Genomic DNA, 15,034 nt, shown 5'->3' with positions numbered 1-15,034 from the left:
TTTGCCTTAAGACAGTATTCAGGGATCCCTGGGTGGTGCAGTGGTTTGGCACCTGCCTTTGGCCCAGGGCGCGATCCTGGAGACCCGGGATCGAATCCCACGTCGGGCTCCCGGTGCATGGAGCCTGCTTCTCCCTCTGCCTATGTCTCTGCCTCTCTCTCTCTCTCTCTCTCTCTCTCTCTCTGTGACTATCATAAGTTTAAAAAAAAATAAAAATAAAAATAAAAAATAAATAAAAGACAGTATTCAGCAGGGAAACGTAGTCTAGCCTGGGTGGCTCAGTGGTTCAGTGCATGATCCCAGTTTGGGGATCGAGTCCCACATCGGGCTCCCTGCATGGAGCCTGCTTCTCCCTCTGCCTATGTTTCTGCCTCTCTCTGTGTCTCTCATGAATAAATAAATAAAATCTTTAAAAAAAAAAAAGTTTGGGTAGTGATAAAAATATATATATATCTTGAGATCATCCTACTGAAAATAATTCATTCTGGAATAATTCTCAGTAGTTTGTGAATATAGCCTAACTTGATGGGAAATGGTGGGATCAAGAGAAAGAAAGGTCTGCAAATTCTGTCTCTAATGGGCCAGATAGTAAATAGCTTAGGCTTTGCAGACCACATAGTGTTTTTGTTTGTTTGCTTTATAACTTTGGAAAATATAAAAAACTCTTTGTAGCTTTAGGGCTATACCAGAATGAGGGGATTGCTCACAGGCTGGGGATTTGGCCCTCAAGCTAGACTTTGCCAACCCCTGATCTAGAGTCTGATGACTTGGTTGGAGGTCCACCTGCATAAATTAATGGCTCTGTGGCATTGATCAAGTCACTTGATCTTCTAGCAATTATAATAAAGGGCTAATATAAGTGACTGTACCCGTGCAGCATGTTGTAAGAAACACACAATAATAAAGAAATACCGGGTTGTTGGTAGCAGGGGCTTTGGAGCCAGACAGACCTGGGTTTAATTCTACCACTTATCCCTTGTGTGACTTTGGACAACTTACACATCCCTCTGTGCCTTAGGGGCCTGAAAGTAATGGCTACAAAACTCTTGGCACATAATAGCTGCTCTTACTATTTTTGGTGCATACTTGTAGGAAATCATAATGTGATGTTCTCCCTCACCCACTATGAATCCAGCCTTGATGTTCATGGATCCTTACAAGGAATTTCTTAACATTTATATTTCAGAAACCTTAAACAACCAGCATGGTTATGAGATTCAAGGGCCACTTTCCTTGTCTGACTCAGGAAGCTACCCTGTATATTATCTTATTTATCCGTCTCCTCAGAGATGTCTTACCTGGAAAGTCAGTGGCAGGGAAATCATTACTAGCTTTAAGAGTGAATCATCAGACTGAAGAGAAAAGGAAAGAGGTTTAATGAATACAAAATATTTTGGTAGTCTGCACCTTGCTGCATTTCACTGATTTTTTTTTTAATGGATCAGTTGTTTAATTAGGTTCTTTGTAAGAAATTTAGAACACCAATTTGTGAGGGTAAACTCCATTTGTGAGAGAAAACACAGAGCGGAGGTAGCCCTGAAGCTGAGGAACAGCTTTGATTTTTGGCAGAATTTGCGAGTCCACAGCTTTCTGATCAACCTTGCGCTGCTCTGTAATCTCGTATTTCTCCTCTGTGTCAAAAATCTCCCCTTCCTGGTGTCTGGGTTTACACAGCTTCTTCTTGAAATAAGCATCAGTGAGATGTTTGGGGATTTTCACACTGCTTATATCAATTTTGGTGGAAGTGGCAATGACAAATTTCTGGTGTGTTCTACGCAGAGGAACTCGGTTGAGGGCCAGAGGTCCAGTCACAAGTAGCAAGCCACTGCTCAGTTGCTTCAGGAAAACTACCCTCTTGCCTCTGTGGCACCCAGTAAGGATGATCAAAATGGTCCCAGGAGTGATGCTAGCTCGCAACTGTCTCAAATGCTGACTGAAAGGTTTTTTGCCATGGCTCAACAGCTTGCGAGGCATATCTTCAGTAGATAATACCTAGGCATTTTGCGAAGTTTAACCACTCGGGTACCACCATTCTTGTCACCACCAACTGGTTTTGTAACGGTAGCAGGAACCTTCTCCTTCTTTTTCTTTTCAACCCTGGATTTAGCTGCCAAATACTTCCTCTTGTACATGGCTTTTCTGGAATACATAGCCGATCGAGAATATCTGCCAATTCCTCTGACTAGGACAGGGTTTTGGCTGCAGTGGGGCTTCCCCTTCTTTGGCGTTTTAGCCTTGAGGTTACCCTTCTTTGCCTTGCCACCAGCATTAACCTTCTTGGCTTCAGGTTTCTTCTCCTTAATATCCGGCTTCTCGGCTTTTTCGCCCGCCATCTTGCAAGATGGAAAAGAGCCATTTCACTGATTTTAAATGGCATTAGGCCCATGCAGGTGCTCAGATTGTCTGTTCTATTAGCTTATTTGGGATAGGGTTTGCTTCATCATCCTCAGACTTGGTTCATTTAATAAGTATTCCTTGAACCCCTAAGTACTGGGGCTGGAAATGAACTAATCATCATTTCCGCCTTTAAGAAACCCAATTGTAGTGGAGAAGTAAGTCCATAAACAGATAACAGAGACATGTACAAGGTCCATAGATACATATGTGTATCTAGCCCACAAGAAAATCAGCTCTACTTTTTAATTTAAAACCTTTCTCAGTTAAGGGAGTGAATTAGGAGTTAACTTTGCAAAGTGAGTAGGCCATTCTAAGCAAAGGGGACAAGTGTGGAGAGTGCTATGTCCCATCGGTAGTGGCCATGCCACATTTAATAAAGTGTAGGAGATGAAGCTGGAGTGGTAGGAAGGAGCTAGATCATGGAAGATACTCTATGCCATGCTTGAGAATATGGACTTTACTCGTAGGCAATGAAGGATTCCAAGTTGGGGTGTGATGTGATCAGACCTACATTTTAAAAGCCTGCTTTATTTTCGAAGTGACCCCAGATTGCTCTTCATGCCACCTGCAAGCAAAGATCATTTTAAGCTGCATGAATTCCCTATTCCAATGCAAACACTTCTTTGCATTGTATAATCTCAAGACCAGGGCATTTTAAGTAGAGTAGTACAGAATTGAGTTAATATATCCTGACCTTGAAGCAGCAATAAGATTTAGTAGCTTTTTCTTCCTCAAGGAGTTGGTAAAATATGGTGTGCTATTGATGAAAATTAAACAATCTCTACGTATTCTGTAGGTTTGGAATTGAAACTGCTTGATCCCAACAAAATTCCCAAGGCTTCAATGACAAGTGGTTTGGTTCAGCAGTTCCAACACACAGTCCTTCCTTCAGTGACCCCCTTGGCCACCCTCATCTGTACTCTGATGGCCATATTGGTAAGAATTCACCCACAGTACTCATTTCTTGAGTTTTCTCTGTTTCTCTCTTGTATGGCTGGTTAATTTCAGCTTTCCAGTTTTTCCAGCTGTAGGACAAATACCATGATCCTGCTGCAAATGGAGGTATTTCATAGCAATTCTTGAGTAACTTTGAACACCTGAAGGAAAGATTACTAGTAAAACCCCTTTGAGAAAGATCCTCATTGCAGCTGTCAGATCGTCTGTTCACCCTCCAATGAGGAAAAAGGAAAAGCCCAGGGAGGAGGGGGCAAGGATTGCACTGTGGAGAAAGAAGGAAATGTGTGTAGTGGGGACATCCAGGTTTCTGTTGTTTGTTTTCATCCATGCTAACTAGTCAAAAATCCACAGTTGTCTCGACTGCATGGATATTTTTGTTTTGATGACGACTGCAGGTTAGAATCAGCAATGGCTATTTGAGCATCAAACATTGAATCTAACATGAGTCAGATGCTGATAGAGGCTTCATTCATAGCTTTTTTTTGTTAGGAATCACAGTGCTCTCAATTTCATGATATAATTTTAGCAACATTCAATATAAACTCAACCTTACCAACAATTATACTCAGCTTTAATTTTAGTTTCTAAAAGACCAAGCCTCACAAGACACCTGACCCCCACTTAATTAAGTGGCAGTACTAGTAGGTAATTAAGCTCTGCTGGCCTATTTGTTCCCATGTTCTAAGGTAAAAAAACTTTTATTTATCTTTATGTATTTTTTCAAACTTTTTAAAAATCTCAGCCTCATAAGCTGCATATGGCAGGCCATAGTTTTATTATAAAATACAGTCTAGGGGCAGCTGGGTGGCTCAGTGATTGAGTGTCTGTCTTTGGGTCAGGTCGTGATCCCCGGGTCCTGGGATTGAGTCTTGCGTCAGGCTCCCCATGGGGAGCCTGCTTCTCCCTCTACCTATGTCTCTGCCTCTTTCTGTGTGTCTCTCATGAATAAATAAATAAAATCATAAATAAATAAAAATGCTCCAGGCCACAAAGCTGGGTATGTGTTTATTAACATAGCAAAATCTAATTTATTAAAAAAAAATCTAATTTATTATTAGCCCCAGAATGTTGATGAACTTTTGCAGTTTAGCCTAATAGGTTCAGTGACTACTAATTAACTAATTGTGAAGGTATAATAAGGGGTTTTATTGGATATCCTAGAACTTAATTTTGTCATTTATCTTAATTAATTTTATCATTTATTATTATTATTATTATTATTATTATTATTATTATTACTTTAATGAGTTAAATATTTCCAAAAGCCTTTTTTCTCTCAGTGGTTTTTTTATAACTTCTGGTGGAGCGTTAAAGTGATGAATTATCCCAGTTTAATGGAGAATAGTCTAAGATCTATGGTTTTTGAGAGATGATATTAATTGTATTTGTCTGAACAATGTTTCTGTAAAGCCTGTTTTAAATGATATTGAAGTTTTACCTTTGCCTGTTGTTTCTAGCCCTCTGTTTTCTGTCTTTGGTTTAAACCTCAAGGGCCTAGAGGCTTTCTCCGATGTCTAATTCTTTGTGCCTTGAGCTCCTTCCTGTTTGGGTGGCACGTCCATGAAAAAGCCATACTCCTCGCAGTTCTCCCAATGAGGTAAGCATGTAGCTCAGCTGGCATTTCTGGCATATTTCACAATTGACCCTCTTGTTTTCTATTTGATCTGTTCCTTCTAGACATGTTCAGTGGGATGGGCAAAGGCAAAGATGTACAGGAACAGATTTATACTAGGACAGGACAGGGACGCTTAACTTGGGATCCCTGGACCTGTGAAATTGCATGTATAGTTTCTGCACTTTTTTTGTTAAGGGGTACTTTAGTGATTAAGAACCATGCTGCCAGGCTATTAGATCTGGATATTGAATGGCAGCATAGTATAGAAAAGTGTGGGCTTTGGTGTCATCACATCTGAGGAAATAAGGTTCCATAGTTGTTGTTGTTTCTTCTTCTTCTTCTTCTTCTTCTTCTTCTTCTTCTTCTTCTTCTTCTTCTTTTTTAAGATTGTATTTATTTATTCAGGAGAGACACAGAGAGGGAGAGAGAGAGGCAGAGACACAGGCAGAGGGAGAAGCGGGTTCCATGCAGGGAGCCTGATGTGGGACTCTATTCCAGGTCTCCAGGATCAGGCCCTGGGCCAAAGGTGGTGCTAAACTGCTGAGCCACCCAGGCTGCCCTCCACAGTTTCTTCTTAAGTATTGTTAGTCAAAGTAAGGATTGAGTCCATTGTGGAATAAAATCTAACTTGTATAGCACTTCGCATTTTGCAGAACTCTTCTTGGGGTATTGGTAGGGGTTGTTTTGTTTTTTACATGTTTTTTTCTTTTTGAGCCTCACAACAACCTTTAACGTAATTAGGATAAATGGATATCATCCTGTCTTAACATCTACAGAAACTGGGGCTCAGAGAGTTTCAGTGACTTAATCCAAAGCCATACAACTACCAAGTAGCACAGCTAGGACTTAAACCAGATGTTATGATGCTGATTCCTATCATCTTTTCACTGTACCATGCTTGAAAAAAATTAAGTGCAATAGTATCCATTTTTGTATAAAATTAAAATTAAAACCAGATAGATAGATAGATAGATAGATAGATAGATAGATAGATAGATAGTAATAGAATTAGCCTTTTTTTCTTGAGGTTTTTCTTAAATCCTGAGAGAAATTATTTAAGGTTTGAAGGAACCTTAAGCAAATTTGTCACATCAGTATATGGCTTCTTTAGATTCATTCAGCAATTTGGAGTTTCCAAAATAAGAAATAGAGCAAAAGTTCTAATGTCTTTAGTTAGAATTCATACCAAGCATCATCAGGCACATTAAACATTAAACTACCAAGTTCTGTTTCCCTGGCTATCACCACTAGGCAGCTCCCAATCCCACAACATCCCTTTCTCTGGAGAAGGCAGTTCTTCAGGGAAGCAGGACTCTTTTTGACTACTCCCGGTCTGTGTGGTACATTCTTTTATGAGCTGCTAAATTTCCCCACTAAATTAATATTCTCAATTGAATTGTACTTGTAGCAAAGATCAGTATGCTATCTTATGCTTAAGCCAGTTCTAGAAATAATAATAATTGCAGTTTATTCAAGCTCTCTCAGTGTAAGTTTCAGTTGTTACTTTAAGGAATTATTATAAGAATTTTTATTTTTAGCCTTCTGTCTGTGGGAAAAGCAGGAGATGCTTCAATTTTTCTGATTCTGACCACAACAGGACATTATTCCCTCTTCCCTCTGCTCTTCACTGCACCAGGTAAACAGCTTTTCTTTTTTCTTTTTAAGAGAAAGAGATTTGATTGCCATGCCCTATGCCCTTTTCATCAGGGCCTAGAGATCAATACTGAGTTAAACAACCTTAAAATCTCTTGGAAGGAAAGAGTTCATCCACTGTCTTAAATAAAACTCCTAATTTGTCCCTAATCCTCATTATCTTTAGGTGTTACAAAAATGCACAGTTAAGCTGAAAAAGCATTGCTAACACTATATAGCTGCATCAGTGTGTTTATATTGCCTTAAGTATCACAAATCTTTTTCTTATCAATTGGATTATCATCTGTATTTTTTTTATTCTTTTAACAGAACTTCCCATTAAAATTTTACTCATGTTACTGTTTACCATCTATAGTATTTCCTCACTGAAGACTCTATTCAGGTAATCCAAAAGAGTACATTTAAAATTATGTTTGCTCTTGTGAAATGTTTTTGCCAAATGGTCAGCTAAGCCTTTTAAGAATATTTTTTACGTTACGACAGTAATAGAACATTTACGAATTGGCAAATTTTTTTAAGGGAGAAATTACCCATAATCCTGTCATTCTGACATAACAACATAGTTCATGTCTTTATTTTGAGGGAGTATTTGAGAAGGGACTAAATTAAAACCTTATATGAAAAAATTGGAATGTAAAATATGAATTCTGAGTAAAACCACATAAATATAGATGCATAAAGCTAAAATATATATAAAAATTCTTGCCATAGAATTATGGGTGGAATTTCTTCTCTTTTAAACTTAATATAACATTATCTGTATAATTTTTTTTAAGATTTTATTTATTATCTGAGGGATGCCCGGGTGGCTTAGCAGTTGAACATCTGCTTTTGGCTCAGAGGGTTATCCTGGGATCCAGGATCCAGTCCCGCATTGGGCTCCTTGTGGAAAGCCTGGTTCTTCCTCTGCCTGTGTCTCTGCCTCTCTCTCGAATAAATAAATAAAATCTTTAAATTTTTTTTAATTAAAAAAATTTTTATTTATTATTTTAGAGAGAAACCGTGTACATGAGCAAGGAATGGGGTAGAAGGGCAGGGAGAGAATCCCAGACTGACTCCCCCCCGATGCAGGGCTCGATCCCATGACCCTGAGATCATGACTGGAATGGAAACCAAGAGTCAGAGCTTAACCGACTGAGCCTCCCAGGCACCTCTGTATAATTTTTTATTAAAGTTTCCCTGTGATTCATATCTAATTGTATCCACGAGCCTTTTTTACTTAATTATATTAAAACTCAGATATAACCATGGGACCTAGCAATTTGACTCTGAGGTATATACCCAAAAAGAACTGAAGACAGGGACTCGAACAGATCCGTGTACACCAGTGCTCATTGCAGCATTATCCACAGTAGCCGAAAGGTGGAAACAACTCAAGTGTCTATCAGCCAGAGAATGGATAAAGAGAATGTGATGTGTACATGCAGTAGAATACTGGCCACCTGGAGAGGGGAATGAAGCACTGACACATTAGAACATGGATGAACCCTGAAAAACTTAGGCTAAGTGAGCTAAGCCAGACTCAAAAGGACAAAGATTGTATAAAATATCCAAAATAGGCAAATTCATAGAGACAAAGTAAATTAGAAGGTACAGAGTAGGGATGGGGGAAGAGGAATGTGGAATGGATTATTGCTTAATATTTCCAGAGTTCTTTTGGGGTGATAAAAATGTTTTAAAAATGGGTAGTGGTGATTGTAGCAGCATTGTCAGTATACTCAATGGTACTGAAATTCACACTTAAAAATGGTTAAATAGCAAATTATGTTATTTTACCAAAACAAACATTTTAAAAACCATCAATTATGTATCATTTACCATATCTTACTCCATTATCACAGCATCTAGCTGCCTTTCCGCTTTCAGACACATAGCTGATTCTCCTGGCAGCTTCAGCCAGGGGACAGTGTAGGTAGATAACAATTGGGTGAATTTGGATTGTTTGAGATAATGCAATGGCGTATCATCAATTTTTTCTAAATGTGGAATTTAATGCACTCTTTTGACTATGGCTTTGACTGTTCCTCAGGTCAGGACAGTGCAGATGGGAAGCTTTAGCTGAGGAATGTTTGCTAAACCAGAATGACTCATTTAAAATAGACTTTTCTCCTTTTTTCTTCAGAAAAGAAAAGACTCTTTTTAATTGGATGGAAACTTTCTACCTTCTCGGCCTGGCACCTCTGGAAATCTTCTGTGAATTTGTATTCCCTTTCACCTCCTGGAAGCTGAAGTACCCCTTTATCCCTTTGTTACTGACCTCAGTGTATTGTGCAGTGGGCATCACATATGCTTGGTTCAGACTGTATGTTTCAGTATTGACTGACCCTCCTGTCGGCAAGACAAAGAAACAATGAATAAAGGAACTGCTGGGATGTATTCCAAGCAATTATTTCATGGGAAATTAATCAGAACTTGAAGAAAGTTGCTGGTGGCATGAGCCATTCATTTCATTTGTTCTGTTTGGAGGACCATTCTTCTAAACTTGGCCTTGCCCAGCCTAGCAACCTGATTGTCACCATGGTGAGAAGCCACTTGTCCTCCAAAAGCAATAAAACACATTTGAAACAAATCTCGCCTTGCCCTGTTAAAATTGTCTGAGATTGCGAGGCTCCCGTGCTTGCTTAAGGCAAGCAGGAAGTCTACCAACAGTATGATTATTTGTAGCCTGTGATGGCCATTGTCATTATAAAGCATAATTAAAATCATGTGCGAAGGGAAATATAAATAAAATGCCTTTTTGTATTTCTGAACAAAAATGTTTTGGATCATTACCAACTCCTACTCTTTTCCTATTGGCGTGCACACAAGCAGATGGTGTACTGTCCCCACTCTATACACCTTGTTCCAGGAGATTTTTTTTTTTTTCATTGAAATTACACAATGACAATATTCACAAAGCCAAGGAGGGGGAATATTTAATGAACTGGTTTGGCCTGTCAGCAGAAGATGTAAACCACATCTACGCTTGCATTGAGTTTGGGACATCTTGTACAGTTCATTTATTCTAACAGCAAGTTCTACAGTTTTGATAAGGTTGCCACTTCTTAAACTTTCCTCATGTGAACAAATTTAAGTGGTTTTTGCAGCCTGGCCTTCCATAAGTGAACTTTACGGAAGTACTCTTTCTATCCAGGACCACAGTCTGCCGAATATCTGCTGCACATTCAGATTCAGCCAACATTTTTCTGGCCAACACCAGGACCTTTCACACATTGTATTTACTCATCTCCTAAAAAGATCAGAGCCCAAAGTCAGTGGCATCCTGGGGTGCTAATCTAGCTATTTCATCCCTTAAATTCACTTCCTGAGACTTCTTTTCAACTTCATTGCAGAAATAAAAATGGGAATTTTGCCAACGGGAGAGAAGCATAGCCCCTCTGGCCTATTTCTTACCACAGTCCCCTTTGTACTTTGGGTTCCAGCTGTCCTAACAACTGAAAATTGCCAGAGTGCCATGCTATTTTGTACCTCTGCTTTCTTTCATTCGTTCTGCTGCTTCTCTCTCGGTTGGCCAGCTTTTCCACCCTGTCATCTGATTGTAAGGACTTCAAGATCAAACTTACCCGCTACCATATCTGTGAATATACAAGTAGTAAAGTGTAGTGATTAAGAGTAGGGGCCCTAGAGTCACACAGCCTGATTTGTTTTGTTTTGTTTTGTTTTAAGATTTTATTTATTCATTCATGAGAGGCACAGAGAGAGAGAGAGAGGCAGAGACACAGGCAGAGGGAAAAGCAGGCTCCATGCAAGGAGCCCGATGTGGGACTCGATCCTAGGAGTCCAGGATCACACGCTGAGCCGAAGGCAGACACTTAACCGTTGTACCACCCAGGCGTCCCACACAGCCTGATTTAAAATCCTGCCTCCCAAAAAAATAAAATAAAATAAAAAATAAAATCCTGCCTCCCTTTTCTATCTGTAGCCAAGCTTTTTGTTGTTTTTTAAGATTTTATTTACTGAGAGACAGAGAGAGGCAGAGACACAGGCAAGAGGGAGAAGCAGGCTCCATGCAGGGAGCCTGATGGCGGGACTCAATCCTGGGTCTCCTGGATCAGGCCCTGGGCTGAAGGCAGGTGCTAAACCACTGAGCCACCCAGGGATCCCTGAGCCTCTCTGTCCTTGTCTCTAAATTGATCACAAAAAAACTTAAAACCCTGCCTGACACATGAACATTCAATAAATATCACTTGATATTTTTATGAATCCTTTCCCTCTCCCTCCTGTCCTCCTCTCCCAGAATTGAGTACCCTCACCATGTGTGCTCCCATGCTGTGGAGTCTCCTTCTACCATTAACTTGTTTATCCGTTCCCCAGGAGACACTAGCAGTTTGAGAGCAGAAACCATACATGTCCTAATAGCCTCAGTTTTTGGCACAGTTGAATGAATGAAACATAGCAGATAGGTCACGATTAAAATCTAAGTGTTTACTAATACCAATACTCAATGTAGTTCACATCTTGGCCAACTGGTGTGCAAGCCAAAAAAATTAGAAGTTGAATTTGAACCCTTTTGAGGACCATTTGAATGGTAAATGGTTCTCCAACATTTCATTTTCAGGCTGTAGGTGTCCTTAGGTCTAAAATGAGTCTCCTGTAGACAGCAAATAGATGGTCTTGCTTATTTATCCAGTCCGAAACCCTGTGTCTTTTGATGGGATCATTTAGCCCATTCACGTTCAGAGTAACTATTGAAAGATATGAATTTAGTGTCATTGTAATACCTATTCAGTCCCCGTTTTTGTGGATTATTTCTTTGGGCTTCCTCTTTCTTTTACAGAGTCCCCCTTAATATTTCTTGCAGAGCTGGTTTGGTGATCACATATTCTTTCATCTCCACAAGGCTAAATTTAATTGTACTTTGTACATTATTCTGTGAGGTCAGAACTGGAAGAGCTTATCTGGTGCAGAAACTTCCAGAATGTTCTGCAGAGCCTGGAATGTTCTTGAAAGTTGTCTTAGAGCCTCTGGGCCCTGTCCCATCTTCTACCAAAGTAAATATGCTTTGATCTATGTCATATATTGGGCTTCACATAAATTTATGTTTAACCAAAGAGTTCAAAGTCCAAATATATTCTCTTTAAAGCAATTTAACCTCTTATGTTATCAAGAGGGAAATGGCTCCAGAGTCAGAAATAGCTTGTTGGTGCCAACCAGACTAGAACCCAGACCTCTGCATACGTCCCATGACTTTCCCAAATCCTATAGATTGTATTCACATATTTAGACTTTGTGAGATGTGGAGGGTTTTCAACAACAAATTCCTAGGTTCCAGCAGTTGCTAAATAACGTAAGGGAGTTTTAAAAAAATATTTTTTTATTCATTCATGAGAGGATGTTTTTTGGAGTTTAAAAAAATATTTTGGGAGTTTTAAAAAAAATGGGGGGGGAGTTTTAAAAAATTATTTTATTTATTCATTCATGAGAGACAGAGAGGCAGAGGGAGAAGCAGGCTCCTCAGGGGGAGCCTGATGTGGGACTCAATCCCAGGACCCCGAGATCACAACCTGATCCAAGGGCAGATGCCCAACCACTGAGGCACCCAGGTGCCCCAAGGTATTGTTTCAAAATGTTCTGAAATCTAGAATTAAGCAATGTCAGGAACAAGCTAAGGTTAGCTATCAAAATTTAAATAAAATGTATAAATAACTCATTTTCCCCTGCTGTTTATATGCAGTGTGCCAAGATTTAACAACATAAAGGAAAAGTAAGGTGGGAGAGACTTGGTATTCTTGGTATGCTTGCTCACCTCCAGTGAGAGGGGTGGAGCCAGAACTGGAAGGGAGTGACCAGGAAGATGCACTGCCTTTCCAGCCTGAAACTGGTATGCCTTTCCTTGTTAATGACTTCCACCTGAAAGCTGCTCTGTGTCAGAGAACTGGCCCCCTACATATAGTCCATGTGGCTGTTTGCAGTTAATGGGACAGAAAATCATTCCAATAAAATACGGCCTTTGGAAAAGATGTTTTACTCAAGTAGTTTGAGGAAATTACATTTCCAGCATGATTGTGGCAAAAAAAGCAAATCTTTGACCCCTTTATCCCCTTTCTTGTGTTCCAAAAAAACAGGCTACTATGCTAATGGCAGCTGAAATTAGAACGAACTTAAAAACCTCAAAAATTTGTATCAATACAGTCATTAGTATCTCACCATCAAGTTCCATATTCAGCATTCTGAGAGGATATAGAAAGGTCAATAAATGTACCAATTTTTTGTTTTTGTCTCAGGAGTCAGAAACAAAAACAATATGCTAGTACATATAAACAACTATGAAAGGGACAGGACTCAAAGTATACCTGTGTAGAGAGAATCACAGAACTTTAGAAGCCTAGAAAGGCTCTCAGAAGATCACTCCAAGGTGCATTCATTTTTTACAGTTTTCCTGACAGAATAAATAAGTAGTGTGGTGGTGTTCACCACTTCATAAAACAGCCCCTCCCATGTTTCTTAAGGCATTTAATGCTAAGGTATCTCACAGGCTGCATCAAGGTGTCACTTGGAGCTGTGTTTTCATCCCAAGGTTTGCCTGGGGACAAAATGTGGGACAGATGTGCTTTCCTGCTCACACAGTTGGCAGAATGCAGTTCACTGTGAGTTGTAGAACCAATGCCCTCAGGTTCTTGCTATTGGGTGGAGGCTATCCTCAGTCCCCTGCCATGTATGCCTTTCCATGGGGTAACTCACAACAGAGCAGCAGGCTTGCATCAAAGTATGCAAAAGAAAAAAAAAAAAGTATGCAAGAAAGAGAGTCTGCTAGCAAGACAAATGTACATTATCTTACATGATGTAATCATGGAAGTGACATCCAGTCACCTTTGCCCCATTCTGTATATTGGAAGGAAATCACGTCCCACCCACACCGAAGGGGAGGGGATTACAGTTGGCATGAGTACCAGGAGGCAGAGATAATTGGGGGCCATTTTAGAATCTGTCCATTAAGGTATCCATTGTATAACTGGACCATAATTTATTTAACAAGTTTCCTCTTAATGGACCTTTTAGTTGTTTCCAGTATATTTGCTAGTATAAATACTGCAATAAATATTGATATTCATTCTGCACATGTGCTAGGGCTGCACATGTGATAGGATTAAATTTCTAGAAGTAGTTTCTAGGTTGAAAGCTATGTGCATTTAAAATTTGATTGAATATTTGTTTCTGCCAAATTAGTCATAAAAAGCATGCCAGAAAAAAAAAAAAAAGAAAGAAAAGAAAGCATGCCGGTCTGGCTCAATTGGTAGAGCATGTGACTCTTGATCTCAGGATCATGAGTTCAAACCCCATGTTGGACGGAGTTAACTTAAAAAAAAAGAAAGGAATTAAGAAAGAAAGATGAGAAAAGAAGGAAAGAAAATGAATTGTACCAGTTCATGTTCCACAGGCAATGCATGAGGATGGCAGTTTCCCCCACAAACCTGCTAACTTCGTGTATCACCAATCTTTTACATCTTTACCAATAATGTCTGAGTCATTTTCATTTACAGTTCTCTTACTGGAGTGATTAGAATATTTTGTATTTTCTCTTCTGAAAACTATATTCTTTGCCACTTTTTCTATTAGTTTTTTTAATGTTTTCTTATTAACTACTAGGTTGATATATATATATATTTTTTTTTTTTTTTTAACTCATTGCACTTTGTGAAGAATTATCTGGGTACAAGACTATGGTGGTGGCAGTGTGAGGAGAAGCAGATGGGCTTGGAGTTGGAATTGACAGAGGTTGGAAATGGATTCAATGTAGGGCTTGAGGGTAAAGACAGGCCCCTATGACCTCTGTATTTTGGGTGTTGCATCTGGATAGTTGGTGGCACCATTTGCTGAGATGGGGAAAATGCAAGAAGCAGGAAGATGGGAAGGTGGTACATGGGCTTTGTTTTGGAAACTGTAAAAAGAAAAACTAGAAACTTGGTTTGGAAAGATTTTTATTTTTTTTTTAAGATTTTATTTATTTATTTGAGAGACTGAGAGCAAGAGAGAGAGCATGAGCAGGGGGAGGGGCAGAGAGAGAGGGAAGGGGAGACCAGATTCTCCGCTGAGAAGGGAGCCCACTGTGGGACTCCATCCCCATCCCAGAACCCTGGGATTATGACCTGAGCTAAAGGCAGACGCTTAATCAACTGAGCCACCAGGCACCCAGGAAAAGTTTTTTTTTTACAACACAAAACAATACATAAAAAAGGTTAGATTGATAAATTTTACTACATCAGAATTTTAACTGTGACTTCTGTGTAATAGACAGCCTTATAAACAAAGTTAAAACACAAACAACAGGGATGCCTGGGTGGCTTAGCATTTGAGCTTCTGCCTTCAGCTCAGGGCATGATCCCGGGATCCAGGATCCGGGATCAAGTCCCACATTGGACTCCTTGCAGGGAGCCTGTTTCTCCCTTTGCCTGTACCTCAGCCTCTCTGTCT

At 39.6% G+C, this 15,034-nt stretch overlaps 1 protein-coding gene, 1 long non-coding RNA gene and 1 pseudogene across 10 annotated transcripts in view; 1 reads left to right on the top strand and 2 right to left on the bottom strand.

Annotated features, from left to right (window-relative positions):
• Nucleotides 1–9,378, top strand: part of ALG8 (ALG8 alpha-1,3-glucosyltransferase) — a 27,414-nt gene extending 18,036 nt beyond the window's left edge. For 4 of the 9 annotated variants that reach the window (XM_072794780.1, XM_072794785.1, XM_072794786.1 and 1 more), the window contains 5 exons: nt 3,194–3,333; nt 4,812–4,951; nt 6,508–6,605; nt 6,932–7,004; nt 8,745–9,378. In XM_072794780.1, coding sequence (XP_072650881.1) covers nt 3,194–3,333; nt 4,812–4,951; nt 6,508–6,605; nt 6,932–7,004; nt 8,745–8,976 — 683 coding nt within the window. In that variant the 3' untranslated portion in view covers nt 8,977–9,378. The remainder of the gene's footprint in view (nt 1–3,193; nt 3,334–4,811; nt 4,952–6,507; nt 6,606–6,931; nt 7,005–8,744) is intronic. The other 5 variants (XM_072794787.1, XM_072794782.1, XM_072794789.1 and 2 more) reach the window with 5 other exon arrangements.
• On the bottom strand, nt 1,442–2,368 carry LOC140615056 (large ribosomal subunit protein eL6 pseudogene; annotated as a pseudogene).
• The window catches only part of LOC140615059 (uncharacterized), a 20,098-nt gene continuing 13,351 nt past the window's right edge, over nt 8,288–15,034 (bottom strand). Inside the window, exon 3 of the long non-coding RNA XR_012015732.1 lies at nt 8,288–10,197. This is a non-coding gene — a long non-coding RNA (uncharacterized lncRNA). The remainder of the gene's footprint in view (nt 10,198–15,034) is intronic.

The sequence above is a fragment of the Canis lupus genome, chromosome 23, assembly GCF_048164855.1.
Source record: "Canis lupus baileyi chromosome 23, mCanLup2.hap1, whole genome shotgun sequence".
NCBI classification, from domain to species: Eukaryota; Metazoa; Chordata; class Mammalia; order Carnivora; family Canidae; genus Canis; species Canis lupus.
Note: the sequence above shows the minus strand (reverse complement) of the source record. Positions and strands in the feature narration are given on the sequence as shown.